The sequence below is a fragment of the Anolis carolinensis genome, chromosome 4 (genome assembly GCF_035594765.1).
Source record: "Anolis carolinensis isolate JA03-04 chromosome 4, rAnoCar3.1.pri, whole genome shotgun sequence".
NCBI classification, from domain to species: domain Eukaryota; kingdom Metazoa; phylum Chordata; class Lepidosauria; order Squamata; family Dactyloidae; genus Anolis; species Anolis carolinensis.
The window spans coordinates 34,270,212-34,289,147 of record NC_085844.1 but is presented as its reverse complement, the minus strand read 5'-3'; the positions used below and the strand labels follow the sequence as shown (position 1 = coordinate 34,289,147).

Genomic DNA, 18,936 nt, shown 5'->3' with positions numbered 1-18,936 from the left:
ATGTCTTAAAAAGCGTGTCACGAACTTGAAGTAAGGAAAGCTCTGCATTAAGGCTTCCACAGTTGTGCCCATTCATTCTTTAGAACAGGCCTGGGCAAACTTGGGCCCTCCAGGTGTTTTGGACTTCAACTCCCAGCATTCCTAACAGCCTCAGGCCCTTTCCTTTTCTCCCTGGGGGCTGAGGGGGAAAAGGAAAGGGCCTGAGGCTGTTAGGAATGCTGGGAGTTGAAGTCCAAAACACCTGGAGGGCCCAAGTTTGCCCAGGCCTGCTTTGGAATGCATCTGTCTCATTCTATCTGCTCCGCCTTCTTTTCTTACCAGTTGGTTCAGTCCTGGTTGATTACTGTATTTCTCCAATATAAAGCCCCCCTGCTTTTTAACAGCATTGGTTCAGCCCAGGACTAGTCTACTCTCCAACTGAGCAGTGAATCAAACTAAATGCTCTGCACTCTTGACAAGTTTCCCGTCAACTGCCCTGTGCCCGGCGTAGGTTTCCGCGCATGCGCTTCCTTCCTTCCTTCCTTTCTCCGTCATGGCTCCGCCTCAAACTCTTCTCTCTCTTCCCCCCCCCCTCCCCTTTTCCATCTCGCGCCTCCTCCTTCTCCCTGTGCTCGTCGGTTGGGGTGCACGCGCATGCGCGCCACCGTGAGGGGCGCGAGCTCTCTTCCTCCTGCTTCTTCTTCTTCCCTGTGAGGAGACCCTCTAATGCCGCCGGATGTGAGATGGCATCCTTTGGTGTCTGCGTCGGGGCGGCGGTAGTCGTCGTCGTTGTCGTCGTGCCGGCGGTTAGGAGCGGGGCCGAAGGCTGAGGGGACTCACGGAGGGAGCCGCAAGCCACCCCCAGCGCCACCCTCGGCACCAAGCAGCTGGGCTCCGAGCCACGGTAAGGGAATCAGGGAGGGAGGCAGGGAGGGAAGCAGCCTGACAGACAAACAAACAGGCTGCACTGGCTCCCTCGCTCTGTTCTTGGCCTGACGGAGGAGGGAGAGGGAAAGGCGGAGGGGGCCTGGTGGCTGCCTGTGAGGCAGAGGCGAGAAGGGAGTCACGTTTTTTTTTTTTTGGGGGGGGGGGAGGTCCCTTTGCAACTTCACACCCCCGCCTTTCAAGTGGAAATGGAGCCCCGCCTGCCTTCCTTTTCCCCAGGGGTGCTTCTAGCTCTGGCATGGGCAGATTTAGGCCCTCCGGGTGTTTTGGACTCCCAACTCCCACAATTCCTAACAGCCGGTAAACTGTTAGGAATCGTGGGAGTTGGAGTCAAAAACACCTGGAGGGCCCAAGTTTGCCCATGCCTTCTCTAGCTCCTTTCAGCTCCCTTTCTCGCCCTGTGTCACCTTGGGTTCCTTCCTCTCCTACACTGTAGAATTAATGCACTCTAAACTGTGGAGTCCTTTAAGCTGTCGTTGTGCAAGGCCTTTCGCGTTCTCTGTCAAAGAGTGCTGGTGCCTCCCCGTCAAACTACAAGTCCCAGGATTACAGCGCTGAGCCATGGCAGTAAAACGGAAGCCTTATCTACGTGTACACCAGGCCTGGGCAAACTTCGGTCCTCCAGGTGCCATGGACTTCAACTCCCACAATTCATGCACCTCCAGAGTGGAACCCATGGCAGCTTCCAGAGCAGGCCTTGGCAAACTTTGGTCCTCCAGGTGTTTTGTACTTCCAAGTCTCATAATTCCTAACAGCCAGTAGTATTGAAGGAGGGCTGAAGTTTGCTCAGGCCAGTTCCACAGGCAGTCAATTAGAATATTTATAATACATAATTTTTTTATGTAATACATTTTTGAGCCCCCCCCCCCCCCCAAAAAAAAAAAAACCCGTTCTCATGACACACAGGAGTTTGTAAACGCCTGCTGCCTTTATAAAGAGATAGTAGTCCAGTGGTGTTTTATTGAGAATGAGAATGATCGCTTTTGTAATAAGCTTTAATCCATCCCAAGACTATCTCATCTGCTAAGTACATCTTGATTGTAGGATGAGTTGCAGTATTACCAGATGAAAGAGTGCTGGTATCTCACTAAACGACAACTCCCAGGGATCCGTAGCAGTTGAGCCAGGGCAGTTGGTAGCGGTGTCAAGCTGCATTAATTCTGCATTATAGATGGACCCAAAGTTCAGAACCATGAGTCAGAAAGGGCTCTTCCAGACAGGCCCTATATTCCAGGATTTGATCCCAGGTTTTCTGTTTATCCCAGATTATCAGGCAGTACTGACTCATATAATCCTGTTTAAAGCAGAAAACCTGGGATCAGGTCCTTGGACATAGGGCCTGTCTGTTTTTAAAAACATCATTCCCACTTGAAATAAGGGAGGAAGCAGCTGAAGATTTTTTTTCTTTTTTTGTGGTTTGGGTCGAATTGATTCTACAGTGTGAATGCAACCATTGTTTTTGTTTTCTGACCAGCAGCAGAGGTGGGAAAAGGCTGGCTAGCAGGTTTGGGTTGAGCCTTGAACCCTGTGGAGTGTCCTGGCAGAGAGGCCTCATTGCCCTAGGAAGTAGTCTCTCAAGGGCGGCCTCTGTTTCTTGTTCCAAATGTGGAGGTTGGTTACATTTGATTTCTGTTTGTCTTCTTGCAGAAGGGAAGAGAGGTGCTCGCAGTAGGGATGACCTGCTGTGACTTTGCAGCCTACTCCCTCTCCCTCTTCCATTCCTAAAATAGTGCACAAGATATAGGGTGTTCTGACTATGAAGGCCTGGGAGGATTTTGGTATTCCTTCTATAGTTTTTGGATGTTCATACTATCCCCCCTTTCCAAGTATAGATATAGGGTGTTCCTATTAGAAGGGTATAGAAGACCTGGGTGGATTTCAGTGTATGTTAAAACTATGCTTTTCTGCCCTCACATTTCCGGAAAAGGTGAATGGTAGTTAAAGACTATCCTTGTTTGATTTGGGAGTTGCCTTGAATTGATTAGCACTTGATTTCAAGTGATACAGATTTTAAAAGTGTATTAAATACGATGTTATGCTCTCAATATGACTCTTCTGAAACTGGATGAGAATAGTGAAGGGCCTGGATAACAGAGGCTTTCCCGTACTTCAGTGCTGGGTTGAACAGTGATTCAAGGGTGACAATGTCCTTTTGAAGTGTTACGGAGATAGGGTTCTCTTGAGATGCAGAGAGCTCCAGTGGAGCGACAATTATTGAAAGTATTAATACTTATTTGTAAATATTTCAAGTTTATTGATATAGTACACAATTAGAAGTTTAACTTTTAACTTTGCTTCTCAATTGAGAAAAAATTGAATATAAACATATAATATTTTCAATCTCTAATGTGAATATAATTTTATATTAGTAGAATTATCGCACTTCTATTCTTCCTTTTTGAAACTTAAGGTATCAGGTTTCCAGGCATTGACTACAGTAGAGCAACACATGACTATCTCTAGTGCTCTTGTTGCAATTTGCATTTTAAGAAGGTTTTTTTTTTACTTTATAAGTTAAGCCATATGAAAATATTTTTTACAGATCATCAACTATAGGTAACAAATTTGTTGAGCAGTTACAAAAACATGACCTACAGTTACATGTTTGTAACTATGAAAATCTGCCAAATCCTATTTGTTGGCAAGTAACAGCTGGAATGAGCATAGATCCTTTCCCTTTTTGATCTAAAAGTGGCAGCCTGACATTCCCACTTCCCGGGCTTGTGCAATTTCTAGTGTAATGGGATTTTGACAGGCCCCTTTTCTCTGTTTTGTGTTGGGGGTTGATCATAATTTGGGGGGGGGGGGATCAGGCAAATACTCTTCAATTGACAGGAAAACACCCCCACCCAAATCCCAGTCACTGCTTACCAGTAAGTAGGCTTTGTGGGGGTCTATATGTACACAATGTAATTACTAATCATCTGCATATATAGACCTAATTTAACATTTTCCCTTTGTAGTGATGTCAAACACACACAAGGACAAGAGTCCTATAGAATGGGACATTTTGGAAGTTGTTGCTTTTCTTATAATTAATTAGTAATGTATATTCTACAAAAAATAAAGTTGCAAGAACTACATTTCTCCTTTGAATATGGTCTCTGTCACTTTCTAAAATTAGAGCAAAAAGTAAACCAACAAAAAGGAAAATTACAGTGGTACAACTGGTGTGAATATGGCCTGTTTTAAAGCCCTTGGCTCCCAGTAGAGACCAGTGTTCCGCAGTCATAAGTCATTATTCCAAATTTATTCATGTTTAACAACAATCTTAGGCATTCTTGCATTTTAGGTTCATTGGGACTTATTTATTTATAAAGATCTGCTTATATCCTGCTTTTTCTCCTGATAGGGCACTCAAGGTTACTAACAACATATTAGAACAGAGCAATTTTAAAAAATACAAAAATCAAAATAAAAGTATAAAAAGTAACATTTTATATGTTAAAATAAAATATTAAAATCTATTTAACCTTGAAAAATGCTACTTGAAACCTCAGCTTTTGTTGGTATGTAAAGGCTTGGAGGTAGATCTGCTACCGAAAGGAGAGCAAAGATTTGGTCATCTTGCCCTCTCTGCTTTAGATGATCTCCACCTTCTTCCAAACAAATGAACCAAGAAGGTGTTGGGCAGAGAAAAAGATTTTTCCAAATGATTCTAGAGTGTCACTGGGCTCATGCAGGGAGAAACAATCTGGAATTGTACCTAGAAATGGATAGGCACCCAATGAAGGTATTATAACATGGGAATTGTATGCTCCCTGTAGTCAGTCTCACCTAACAGATTCTGGCTGCAAACCAATTTTATTTTACTGTATGAGAGAAATGTGAGAGAAACATATACTGTACCATACTTTATCCTCCAGTGTGAGGAAGTGGTTATCCATGATGTAGTACATGAGATTGCATTCCTTCTTAAAACACTGTCTAGAATGTCGTTATATTGGTGTCTTTTTTAAAGTTATTGAAAACAGTTCTCAAAGCACTTTCTACTTTGTGCATGATCCTTCAGTTACAACCTCTCCTGGACAGAGCATTTTGCCATAATTATCAATCTCTGAGTAATATCCAGATTATTTCATTACAATTTTGGTTTGCTTTTGAGTACTAAAGAAATTCATTTGTTACAAAATATCATGGCCAATGGAGTGGTCCTATGTATATCATAACAAATTTCCAATTAACTTAACAAACCTCATTTTTAAACAAACACTAAAAAATTGTGCAAGAACACACATAGAAAGGTTAACTGAAATTAGCCACATTTTAAAAGAAACCCCATTTGTGTGTGGGATTTTACTATGCCCTTATGAGTGAAAACTAGAAATTGCTCAGGTCCTCCTTTAAATAGCAGGAGATCTAGACAATGTTTCTTAAGATACCTGATATGGATGGCATTTTTCCCTATCTAATGTCCCAAGGACTGGTAGCAAATTTGTGGCTCTTGGTTACAATTGTCAGTTTCTTTCCTGGAAGCTTCCTTGGTACAGGCAGCAGATTGATGATGAGCACCAGTCCACTGACTACTCCTTTAAGTAGGCCTGATCTGGAGATTTTTCTGAAATTGTGGAATGAGAGAAAATAGTAGCAAGCTTTGGTTGCCTGACCTGATTCTCAGTATATTTTGGAGGAAGTTTTAGGTTGGGTTTAGAATTACGCATCCTTTCAGATGATGTTGGATTGTAACTCCTAGGATTTCTCACTATTGATTATTTTGGTTAGGGAATAACAATCCAGCAGCTCTTGGAGAGTCACATGATTTCCATCACTGAGTTTACTGTTGAGGTGAACATTGCTTGTTACAATGTGATTTATTCTTGTAAAACTTGAGAAATCTGGACATGATATAAATACAAATGCATTGTATATTTTGAAGGAAGTATGTACAAACATCTAAAGCATGATCTGCTTTGGTATTTAGCTCTATGCATTCAATGCTTTTTAATCATAGTCTTCAGCCAAAAAAGCTTTCAAAATGCTTTCAAATCAGTTTTTTTTCAGTCCCTTTTCTCAGGCTTAAATTCTAAAAGAAATAGCACAAGGAAGAAGTAAAATAGTAAACTGGTACACCAGTTCCTAAAATTACCAAATTCTTGCATAAGTAACAGCTGAGATGAAGACAATTTAGAGAGAGGAAGATCCTAAATGAATTAATTTCCTAGCAATGATGATGGAGTAACTCTGCTTGTTTATCTGTTTATTTAAAGCATTTATATTCTGCTGTTTATCTGGAAAGGGTCCCAGAGCAGATTACAGATAAAAGCCACATCTCTCTCCCTCTACAGCCGCATGGATTGGCAGCTGCCAGGTGACAGTTGAAGAGTGGGAAGAGGCAAAGCCTTCCAGCAGAGCCAGTATAGGGACCTACCTGTTTTAACAGGAACCTCTCCTGCTAAAACTTGGTGACAAGCTTGCAGTAGCCTTAATCAAGATGAAATCACTTCACCTTTCTTGGGTTGTACTAAAAGGATGACTAAAAAGTTTATTGGGGCTCTAGACTGTCTTCCAGCAAGAAGCAGAGATTGAGAAGAAGGATACCACTTTAACCATCAATTCACTTTGTCGTCGTTTTGTTTGGAGGCAGTTCTATGCACCAGATTCGTGTGGTATTGATGAGGAGAAAATGGTTATGTGTGATTATTCTGTACAAGCTAGAGCCTGCGCGGACATGGCCATATGTAGCGAGGCATAAGCAATGGTGGTTTCAAGTGAAGGAAGAGGCAAAAATAATTATGTACTTTTACGTAGGGAAAGGTAATGTGATGTAGTTTTTGAGAGCTCGTCATAAGGTGATAAATAATTAAGTTTTTAAAAGTAAACGAATGATTCTCCATTTTTAAACAAAGTTTCTTTTGAAGTAAATTCATTAAAATTGAATATGACAAGTCAAACTTGCAGTCATATTTTTTAAAAAAAGTTTATTTATCTTTAATCAAAAAAGGTATTTTGGGATCTTAAATATGCATATGATAAAGTATTATTCAGCAAACAAAAAAAAAAAGATTGGCATAGCTTAGGTTCTTAACTGTTTTTCATTTCATTAGAAGGGTGTTAAAGTTTAAAACAGAAAGTTGTAGTTAGTGCTATATTCTGCAAATCAAGGAAATTTGAACTACTGATCAGCACTTAAAGTTCCCAATACCTCATGGGCTCACTTATAAGCATTTTTGTATTCCAAGGAAACACTAGTATAATGCTACTAGTATAATGCTACTGAACATGCCACATAGTGCATCAGTAGCAGTGTGGAAGAACTGAAATGAAACAAAAGTTATTGATATTTTACATTTGCAATATCATGTACACAGTTCAGGATCATTATAATCAAGTGTAATTGTACTTATTTGGCGGGGGGGGGGGGAGTTTCACTGTGTTTAATGGCTTTAGTTGCAAGTAAGTTACATATATTGTATATAGGCATGGTATAACTTGTATATAGCATTGCACAGACTTTGGTAGAGGTTCCCTGACATTGTCAATTTCACCTACTTTATGATTGGCTGTGGCTTCTGTTCTTACTTAGATATCTTCTCAAAGAAGACATTCAGTGATAGATTCTGCAAGGCTAATGAAATTTATGTTATATTTGTTATGTAATAGTTTATTTGCTTTATTTTACCCTGACTTTCTCTCCATAGGGACTCAAGGTGGCTAACAGTGACATGACACAATACAGTAGCAATTACAAACAAAGTAAATGCATATATATACTAGCTGTGCCCGGCCACGCGTTGCTGTGGCGAAGTATGGTGGTATGGGAAATAAAGTATTGAGGAATTGTTGGTAGTTAAGGTAAAGGGTAAAGGTTTTCCCCTGACATTAAGTTTAGTCATGTCCGACTCTGGGGGATGGTGCTCATCTCCATTTCTAAGCCGAAGAGCCAGTGTTGTCCGTAGACTCCTCCAAGGTCATGTGGCATGACTGCATGGAGCGCCGTTACCTTCCCGCTGGAGCAGGACCTATTGATATATTGACATTTGCATGTTTTTAAACTTCTAGGTTGGCAGAAGCTGGGGCTAACAGTGAGGGCTCACTCCGCTCCCCCAATTCGAACCTGCGACCTTTTGGTCCACAAGTTGAGCAGCTCAGCGCTTTAACATGCTGCGCCATCAGGGGATATTATTTTCCAAAGCTTGTGAATATACAATATTTCTGTTTGTTCTTTTTTTGTCTGTTGGAGGTAAGTATGAATGCTGCAATTAGGGGAAATGATTAGCATGTAATGGCCTTGCAGCTTTAAAGCCTGGGCTGCTTCCTCCCTGAGGGAATTTTTTTTGTTGGGAGGTGTTAGTTGGCCTTGATTGTTTCCTGTCTGGAATTCCCTTGTTTTTAGAGTGTTGTTCTTTGCAATATTTTATGTGTTTCTACTATCTGTGTAGATGAAGAAGTACCCAAATGCAGTGCTTGAGTGCACACAGTCCAAAAAAAATGTCTGTGGCCCTCAGAAAACAGAGGATTTGCCAGAATATGGGAATACTTTGTTGGGAGGTGTTAGCTGGCTCTGACTGTTTCCTGTCTGGAATTCCCATGTATTCAGTGTTGTTCTTTATTTAGTGTTTTGATTTTAGATATTGTATTGTTCTGTTTTATTATACCACAGTAATTTCTATATATTCTGATTTTAGTGTTTTTGAATACTTGGAGCCAGATTGTGTTCATTTTCACAGTTCACAGCAACATAATAATAATAATAATAATAATAATAATAATAATAATATAGTAATGATAGTGACTTTGGTAATACATAGTGCTTCTCTCCCTTCTCAGCTTCCTTTCTGGAAGAATCCTTTGTTGGGAGGTGTTAGCTGGCCCTGATTGTTTCCTTTCTGGAATTCCCAATTTCCCTGCTTTCAGAGTGTTGCTCTTTATTTACTGTCCTGGTTTTAGAGATTATATTGTTCTGTATTATTCTACCACAGTAATTATTTGATATTACAGTGGAATCTCACTTGTCCAACATTTGCTTATCCAGTGTTCTGGATTATCCAACGCAGTGTGCCTTTTAGTAATCAATATTTTTGTAATCAATGTTTTAAATTCATTTTGATATTTTGGTGGTAAATTTGTAAATACAGTAATTACTACATAGCATTACTGCACATTGAACTACTTTTTCTGTCAAATTGGTTGTATACCATGATGTTTTGGTGCTTAATGTGTATAATGATTACCTAATTTGATGTTTAATAGGCTTTTCCTGAATCCCTTCTTATTATCCAACATATTCACTTATCCAACATTCTGCTGGCCTGTTTATGTTGGATAAGTGAGACTCTACTGTATATTTATAATCTTATATTATCTGTTTAGAACTGGATTATATGAGGCCCCTTCTACGCAGCTGTATAAAATGCACACTGAAGTGGATTATATGGCAGTGTAGATTCAAGATAATCCAGTTCAAAGCAGATAATATAAGATTCTAAATGGGTTATATAGCTGTGTGGAAGGGCCTTGAGTCTACACTGCCATATAATCCAGTTCAAATCAGATAATCTGCATTTTATAGGCAGTGTGGAAGAAGCCTGGTTGAAGAGGCCCGGGGCTGAGTGGGTTGCTATGAGACCAAGTGGGCGGGGCTTAGCCTTCTAACTGGCAGCAATTGGATAAAAACAATTATTCCTCTCCCTCTAATTAGGACTTTATTTTTCTTTTCTTTTTGTTGTCGGAACCTAGGGGCAAGGATGGTGGATTGTGCTGGCAAGTTTGGTGGTTCTGGGGCGTTTAGTTTAGTTGTTTAGTCCTAGGCCGTGAATTCATTACCTTTTTATATATATAGATACACACACACACACATATATATATACACATATGGATGTAAAAATTTAAAAAAACAAATATTTGTGTCCTTAGTGTAAAAATACAATTAAAACACTACTCAAATTATATTTAAGAACTAGATAGCCCTCCAAAATTCAAATCATGGCATCATCAGCAGCCTGCCCCATATTGTTCAGTAAATGTTCTACTACTCCAATTATTAACACAGCAGTTTGGAAAATTACCACATTTCTTCTACTTGTTGTGTCTTGGGACTCAACCTGTTACGAAAATGTTTGGGACTACAAGTGTTTTGGATTTCAGATTTTGGAATACCTATATTTGCCTATGCAGGCAATCTCTAAGTTATGAACAAGATAGGTTCTGTAGGTTTGTTCTTAAGTTCTGTATGTAAGTCAGAACAAATATATTTTCAAAGTGTAACTCCCACCATACATATATACACAACACACACACAGTTTTGGGTAGCATGGGGAAGGATTATCACCACTGATATGGTTGTTTTGCTGACTGTGCCCCTGTTCAGAAGATCTTACCTCACTTTCTGTTCCTATGATAATTTGATTTTGAAAAATGTGGATTGCTCTGGAACCAAGGATTTGTGATAAAGATTCAACTGAGACACCCTTTTCCCATGATAGCTCTTAAAGGAGTGATTTTCCCTTCTTAGGGATAGACTTCTCTAATTTCCTGTTGTCTCACCCCCATTCTTAACTATGAGTCATTTGTAAGTCGGATGTTTGTAACTTGGGGACTGCCTGTATATACATAATGAAATATCTTGGAATCAGGATCCAAGTTGAAACAAAGGTTCATTTATGGTTCACATATAATCTTATACACATAGTCTAAATGTAATTTTATACACAATATTTTAAATATTTTTACATGAAAAAAGTTTGTGTACACTGAAACATTTTGGAGGGATGCTCAACGTGTATTCCTCTAGTCTGTATTTTGGGTGGATGTTTGAGTTTAAGGAAGGACTGTGGGTGTCTGCGTGTTTAGTATTCATTGGGGTGAAGCTATACATAATGTAGATTTCCTTGCTTATGGAGAGTATGGCTTCGTATCTTAAATGTGTCTTTAAATTTAAGGTTTTAGGGATTCCATTTTAAAGCATATATTTACTTGTGATGCAAGATAAAATAGTCTGTCAGTATGCTTTGAGTTAACATGAGTGGGTGGATGGGTGTGAAGGATCTGAATATTCCTGCTTTAGTGTATATACACCTCTAACCATGTACTTTTGCTCTAAGTCTTCACTATTTTTGCTCTATTTGGGAATTTTTCCTCCTTTGTGAAATGTGTTAAGATAGTGAATCTTAACATACATAGTAATCATAACAGTAAACAGTGCAAATATTCAGCAGGAATATAACAGCTTAGAGTCACTGTATAAAGCAGAACCACCTCTCTCAAATAGTGTTAACTATATCTCTAAGAAAAGCACCTCCACTCACATGAAGGAGAAGTGGTTGCTATTGCCAGTTAAGACTATGTCTTAAAGAGATAGGTAATTACTAGAGTTGTGCATAATTCGGAATAAAAATCGGAACTCTATCTGATTAGTTAAATTTCGGCATACAAAGGTGTGTTCCGAGGCATGCAGGAAGGGTAAGGGGGGAATTTAGAATTTGAATCACTTACCAATTTTATCGCACCTGTTCTGTAATATTCAGATGTCTCCCAAGGTCAGTCTAATTTTCACTATAACCATTAAGCAACATTGGCAAAACCAGGATAAGATAAAGTGTTTTTTAAATCTTATTCCTTTCTGGCACTGCCATAAGGAAGGGAGCTGTGGACGTGACTAATCACAGCCATCTTAATTGTAGTTTGGAAACATCAGCCCCCCAATGGTAGAGAATTGCAAAAGGTCCTGCCATAAACTACATTCTCCAGAATGCAAAGCTGCTTAGGACTCACATGAGGCTGAAGGACCCAAGTGAGGGCTGGTCTCGCGGTCACCATTTAGAGTTAGTAAATAATAAAATAAATGTCTTCATAAAGGACTAAGTAAGTATTAAGCAACATTGGCAAAGCCAAGATAACAAAGTGCTTTTTATATCTCATTCCTTGCCATAAGGAAGGTTGCTGTGGCTGTGACTAATTACAGCCATCGTAACTGTAGTTTGGAAAGGCCAGACCCCCAATGATAGCTTGTAAAAGGCCCTGCTATAAACTACATTTCCCAGAATGCAAATATACTCAGTAACTAAATGATGGCTGAAGGACCCAAATAGCTGGCCTTAACAGTCGCTGTTTATAGGTAGTCTAAATATAAAATAAATAAACTGTTTGAATCTGCAAAGAGATCTAAAGTAAGCAGCAAGCATTAAGCAACTTTTGCAAAGCCAAGAGAACATAAACTGCTTAAAAAATACTTTTAGTTTGGCCCGATTGCTACGAGGAAGGCATTGTGGGGGCAGCTTTTTTGGGAGGGGGGCTGTAATTCATTGATTTGCTCTAAGCCAATCTCTGTGCTGGGCTGTAAAAAAATTAATGACCTATATGGATGTGTCTTGAGGGTGCCTTCCACCTCAATAGATGAACAAATGGATGTCAGAAGAGTTTGGATGATGCCTTTCTGCCCGGACGAAGGGGGTCAGTCTAGATGTCCCTTGATGGTATCTGTGTACTATGATTTCTGTTCCTGGGTTATAAATGCCATTTCTTAAGTGGTTCTGTCATAAAAACATTACAAGTCATAGTTGTCATAAAATATTTGTCCACTTGTATGAAAGGCACAAGTAGAGATCTGATTTTTAAAAGGTACCAGGGAGGTGGCAATGGGAAGAAAATGACTATACTGTCTTCAGAATAATTGTAGTATTGGGCTATTTCTATGCACATGTTTTCAGAGTAACAAGGGAGCTATGGATTTCATTTGCCAGGATTTATTTTAGAAAGCTGATGGTAGACTGGCATCAGGATGCTGCAAGTGTCAGCAGTATATATACCATTATAACAATAAGGCCTCCCCTCTCTTAGAGCAAGGCTTCTTAAATATTTTCAACTTATGACACCTTTTTACCTGTGAAATTTGTATGTGACTCCAGGTATATATATAAAAGAGTGATGGCATCACGGCAATTCACAAAACAACAAAATTACAGGCCCCCCAACCTCAAAATTTGACAACACAACCCATCATCCACGCCTCAAGGTTGATACAACAAAAAGAAAAGAAAAATAAAGTCCTAATTAGAGGGAGAGCAATTTTTTTTTTATCCAATTGCTGCCAGTTTAGAGGGCTAATCTCTGCCCACTTGGTCGCCTAGCAATCAAGGGACAGCCAGGTTTCAATTAGGGGACAGGCAGATTTAGGCCTCACTTAGACTTCTTCCACAGATTATCTGATTTGCACTGGATTATATGGCAGTGTAGACTCAAGGCCCTTCCACACAGCTATATAACCCATTTATAATCTTATATTATCTGCTTTGAACTGGATTATCTTGACTCCACACTGCCATATAATCCACTTCAATGTGCATTTTATACAGCTGTATAGAAGGAGCCTCATATAATCCAGTTCTGAGCAGATAATTTAAGATTATCAATACACAGTAGAGTCTCACTTATCCAACGTAAACAGGCCGGCAGGATAAGTGAATATGTTGGATAATAAGAAGGGATTCAGGAAAAGCCAATTAAACATCAAATTAGGTAATCGTTATACAAATTAAGCACCAAAACATCATATTATACAACAAATTTGACAGAAAAAGTAGTTCCATGCGCAGTAATGCTATGTAGTATTTACAGTAGAGTCTCACTTATCCAACACTCGCTTATCCAACGTTATGGATTATCCAACGCATTTTTGTAGTCAATGCTTTCAATATATCGTGATATTTTGGTGCTAAATTCATAAATACAGTAATTACTATATAGCATTACTGCGTATTGAACTACTTTTTCTGTCAAATTTGTTGTATAACATGATGTTTTGGTGCTTAATTTGTAAAATCATAACTTAATTTGATGTTTAATAGGGTTATCCTTAATTCCTCATTATCCAACATATTCACTTATCCAACGTTCTGCCGGCCCGTTTATGTTGGATAAGTGAGACTCTACTGTACTGTATTTACAAATTTACCACTAAAATATCACAATGAATTTAAAACACTGACTACAAAAACATTGATTATGAAAAGGCAGACTGCGTTGGATAATCCAGAACATTGTATAAGCAAATGTTGGATAAGTGAGATTCTTCTTTAATATGAAATAATTACTGGGATAGAATAATGCAGAACAATATAATCTCTAAAACCAGGACAGTAAATAAACAGGGGAATTCCACACAGGAAACAATCAGGGCCAGCTAACACCTCCCAACAAAGTATTCCCATCATCAAAGTCTGGAAAATCCTCTGTTTTCTCAGGGCCACAGACAGTAGAAGCACATAAAATATCACAAACATCACTCTGAAAACAAGGGAATTCCAGACAGGAAACAATCAGGGCCAGCTAACACCTCCCAACAAAGTATTCCCATCATCAAAGTCTGGAAAATCCTCTGTTTTCTCAGGGCCACAGACAGTAGAAGCACATAAAATATCGCAAACAACACCACTCTGAAAACAAGGGAATTCCAGACAGGAAACAATCAGGGCCAGCTAACACCTCCCAACAAAAAATTCACTCAGGGAGGAAACAGCCAGGCTTTAAAGCTGCAAGGCCATTACATCCTAATCATTTTTCCTAATTGCAGCATTCATACTTGCCTCCAACAAACAAAAAAAACCAATCAGAAATATTGTATATTCACAACCTTTAGGAAATAATATCCCCTGATGGCGCAGCGTGTTAAAGCGCTGAGCTGCTGAACTTCTGGACTGAAAGGCCACAGGTTTGAATTGGGGGAGCGGAGAGAGCCCCCACTGTTAGCCCCAGCTTCTGCCAACCCAGAAGTTCGAAAACATGCAAATGTGAGTGCATCAATAGGTACTGCTCCGGCGGGAAGGTAACGCTGCTCCATGCAGTCATCCCACATGACCTTGGAGGAGTCTACGGACAACGCCGGCTCTTCGGCTTAGAAATGGAGATGACCACCAACCCCCAGAGTCAGACACGACTGGACTTAATGTCTGGGGAAAACCTTTACCCTTGACCTTAACTACCACCAATTCCTCAATACTTTATTTCCCATACCACCAGACTTCGCCACAGCAACGTGTGGCCGGGCACAGCTAGTAGACATATAAAATAGGTATGACAAATCAGACTTTCCAAAAATATTGGATGATTAAATCCATGGATACAGAGGCTGTACCATAGCAACAAAAAATGGTTCATGTTTGGCTGACTACATCCCCTTTACGAACTTGCCCAGGCCCTTAGATCTTCAGGAGAGGCCCTTCCCTCAGTTCCACCTCCATCTCAAGCTTGGTTGGTGGGAACGAGAGAGCAGACCTTCTCGGTGGCTACCCCTTGATTCTGGAACTCCCTGCCCAGGGAAGCCAGAATGGCCCCCTCCCTACTTTCCTCTTGGTTGCTGGCTAAAATCTTTTTATTCAGAAAGTCTTTTAAAGATCATGTCAGAGACTGCTGTGGTTTTATATGTTTTATGGGTTTAATCTGAATAGTTTTTAATACTAATTATGTTTAATGCTGTTTTAATATTTGTATAGTTGTATATTTTCAATTGTAGGCTGGTGTTTTATGTTAAGTTGCTTTGAGTCTTCTGCAGGAGAGATAAGGCAGGGTATAAATAAATATAATAATGATGATGATGATGTTTAAGTTCCAATTCCATAAAACCCAAACCTCTTCAGCAAAATACAGTGGACTTTAAATATCCTCAGGACCTTCCCTGGATACCAAAATCTGTGAATGCTCAAGTCCCATTATATACAAGGGTGTAGTAAAATGATGTCATTTATATAAAATGACAAAGTCAAGGTTTGATTTTGTGTGTGCGTGTATATATGTGTGTGTGTGTATTCATTCAAGTAATTGACGGTTGAATTCATGGATACAGAAGGCCCATTCTATTCTAAGCCAGTTTCTGGGCACCACAATTCAGGAAGGATATTGACAAGCTAGAATATGTGCAGAGAAAGGTGATCAAAATGATCAAAGGTTTGGAAGCCAACTCCTATGAAGAGCAGCACACCAGAAGGCTGAGAGGGGACATGAGAGCCATGTTTAAATATTTGAAATATGTCACAGTGAGGAAGGGTGCTCTAGACGGGTGCTCTAGACACTGGGACATGGAGCAATGCCTTCAAATTACAGAAAAAGATTACATGTAAACATTAAGAAGAATTTCCTGATGGAAAGAGCTGTTTGGTAATGGAATATGCTGCATCGGAATCGTCTCCTCTGGAGGTTGATAAGTAAAGACTGGGTGGCCATCTGTTGGGAATGCTTTGATTGGCAGAGGGTTGGATTGGATAGCTCTCGTGGTCTCTTCCAACTCTATAATTCTATTTATTTTATTTATATCTTTCTTACAGCATGGGATTCAGTGTGGTGTTTATTTTATGAAAAACATTATTTGCTTTTTTAAAGTCAGTAACTTTGTGGTAGTTCATTTTACCTACATGTCTACTAAAATTAAAAGTCACAAACTAGATTCTTAGGAAGTCACCAACGTACCATTCCTAGCTGTATTATTGGAATATGGATACTTTCTATTCTGAGTTTCTGCTAAGTGAGGGATGAATGGAGAAGCAGAGAAGCCTGCCCTCAACTCATGCTTCTAAATTGTTTTGGGAGGTGAGGATATGCATTTTTAATCCAGAATGTTTATGTCATGTCTATTACATTTTAAGATTTATATTCTGTTATCCCTGTGGGCCCTGGGGGAGGGTGCTGAGTAATCCCCTTAAATGAGTCAAACTTGGATAATCAAGTTTGACCAAGTTAGATAAGCTCCCACAAGAATGATCAGTCAGACAGCCCCAAGCATCCCAGTCAGTTTTCATAGGCATGTTCGTTGAATAAGGGTAATTTTTGTTGAGTTTTTCATACCTTTTCCATCTACAACTTCCTTTTTGAGTGAAGTGATCAAAATTATAGACAGTGCTTAGGATGTGGTCAAATAATGAATTTGCACAAGGGCAATAGGATATTTATTTCTTTTGTACATATGCCCAACTTGAAATTTGCCTTATTTAAACCACCCACAGACTGGGTTGATGTTTTCAAAGAGGAATCTACCACAACTTCCTGATCCCTCAGTTACTTATTACCATGTCGCATCCCATAATTATCCCATTAAGTGAAGGTATCCATAGTGAAGGATGCATTCATTTTTTCTTGATTTTCTAAATTAAAAACAAATCAGTATTATAGGTAATTGGCTGTTCCCCTTTTTGTTGCAGATGAACTAGTTGCAGTTGAACTGATGGAATTCTAGTCAGTTTTTTCCCCTAGAACATCTTCTTCAGGAACTTTAAGTACTGTACCAATAAATTGGTTGATACACATTTTTTCATCTTTTGGTTTCTAGAGTCTAAGACTGGAATATGTCCCTCAGCCACATATCTATTCTTTAGGACCAAATAGGACAGACTTATTCCAGAATGCATCAGGTATAACAATCTATGTTATTTAAATGTCTAGAATTACTAAATGGTTTTTCAGTGTTTTGAAATCTGGAATGAAAGAGAACAGATGTTCTGACACAGGTGCTATGGATCACGACTGTATTTCTGACAGAATTTGAGATATTAATTTTTTGCAAAATTATTTTGTGTGTGTTTTTCAAGACATCTGTCCACTTAAGATGTCCTCATGAATGAATACTTAGGCCTCTTCTACACTGCCAAATAAAATCCAAATTAACTGATTTGATCTGGATTATATAGCAGTGTAGAAAGGTCTGTAGAGGTGGCTTTGCCAGTTGTTTCCTAAAATACCTGGTATTCATGGGTGATCTCCCATCAAAATATTAACCAAGGCTGACCATGCTTAGCTTCTAAGTTCAGAAGTGTTCTGTTGCTTTTAGAATATTTAGGAAGGAAAATTGTCATTTTGAAATAACCTCATTTGTACAATATATTTCTAAAATTGCATTAAAATATTCTTAAAACTGGCCATAATCTTTCCAAATGAAACCTAAAAGCAACTGTAATATTACTTGCTAAACATAAAAAGCCAGCATGTCCAGTTATATTACCTTAAGAGGTAATATACCCCTTCACAGTTAACGCTTCACAGGTAATGTGTTTATTTGGAATCTGTTATTTCTGACATCTAGTTAGTATGCTCCTAGTAGTGTTAGTGTATTCACAGCAGGTGTCTTCTGATGTCTGATTTTTTGTTGTTGATGTTCCCAGTTAGAAGTGTTGTGATATGGAGTTCAAAATCAAATTAACTTCTTCACTTTTTGTATGTGTGAATGCAAATTGTTTGTCACTATTTGATACACCAAAGTCCACTGCTAAAGAGTGCTTTCCCTGCTGTTAAGGTGTTCATGCACTTTAGTTAACACTTTAAATTATTACTTTGAGATGTAGTTTCCTCTATTTCTGTGTTTTGTACTTTGTGTAGTTATCTGCTCTTTGACATAATTTTACGCACACTGCATAGTTATAATAACAAAAGAGACTTAATGATGGATTTGTTTTTAAATTTTATTTAGGGTCAGATGGATGTAGCTCTAGAAAGAAGGCAAATCTTCTCTATTTTTATTTGGGATAGACCATCTAGTGTAGATTTAGCATAGTCTTTTTATAGTATATGGCCAAGCAACTGGAGAAGGTCAACGTTGAAGATCAGGCTAATCAGCATGCTTGGAACGTCACCAGGTAAATATTGGAAGGGCAAAATGAAAACAGATCTGGTCATATCTGATAAATTTTTCGGTGATCATTCTGGTCAGAAAATCAGAATTATACCTAAAAGTATGTATGAGTGGAAATATTTGAAGTGATTGGTCTTTAACAGATAAGCTGTCATTTATGCAAGCTGGGATGAAGTGGTGAGAGTTTCTTATCTTGTCCAAAAGGTTTTATGTTAAAGCAGTGGTTCCCAACCTTTGGACCTCCAGGTGTTTTGCACTTCAGCTCCCACACTTCCTAATAGCTGGTAAACTGGCTGAGATTTCTGGGAGTTGAAGTCCAAAACACCCGGAGGCCCAAAGGTTGGGAACCATTGTGTTAAGGTTTCCTTGATAGTGCAAGAATCTGAATATGTTCATTTTTGATATATAGTTTTTTAGGAGTAATGTCCTAGACATTATGTCTCTCTCCAAAGCCTCTTCTTGTT

At 39.0% G+C, this 18,936-nt stretch overlaps 1 protein-coding gene across 5 annotated transcripts in view; it reads left to right on the top strand.

Moving 5' to 3' along the window:
* The first annotated feature begins 603 nt into the window (after nucleotides 1-603).
* wwp1 (WW domain containing E3 ubiquitin protein ligase 1) overlaps nucleotides 604-18,936 on the top strand; it is a 61,775-nt gene continuing 43,442 nt past the window's right edge. For 3 of the 5 annotated variants that reach the window (XM_008108422.3, XM_062980204.1, XM_062980203.1), the window contains exons 1-2: nucleotides 605-883; nucleotides 17,177-17,258. In XM_008108422.3, coding sequence (XP_008106629.2) covers nucleotides 17,250-17,258 — 9 coding nt within the window. In that variant the 5' untranslated portion in view covers nucleotides 605-883; nucleotides 17,177-17,249. Of the gene's footprint in view, nucleotides 884-17,176; nucleotides 17,259-18,936 lie in introns of all 5 variants that reach the window. The other 2 variants (XM_062980205.1, XM_062980206.1) reach the window with 2 other exon arrangements.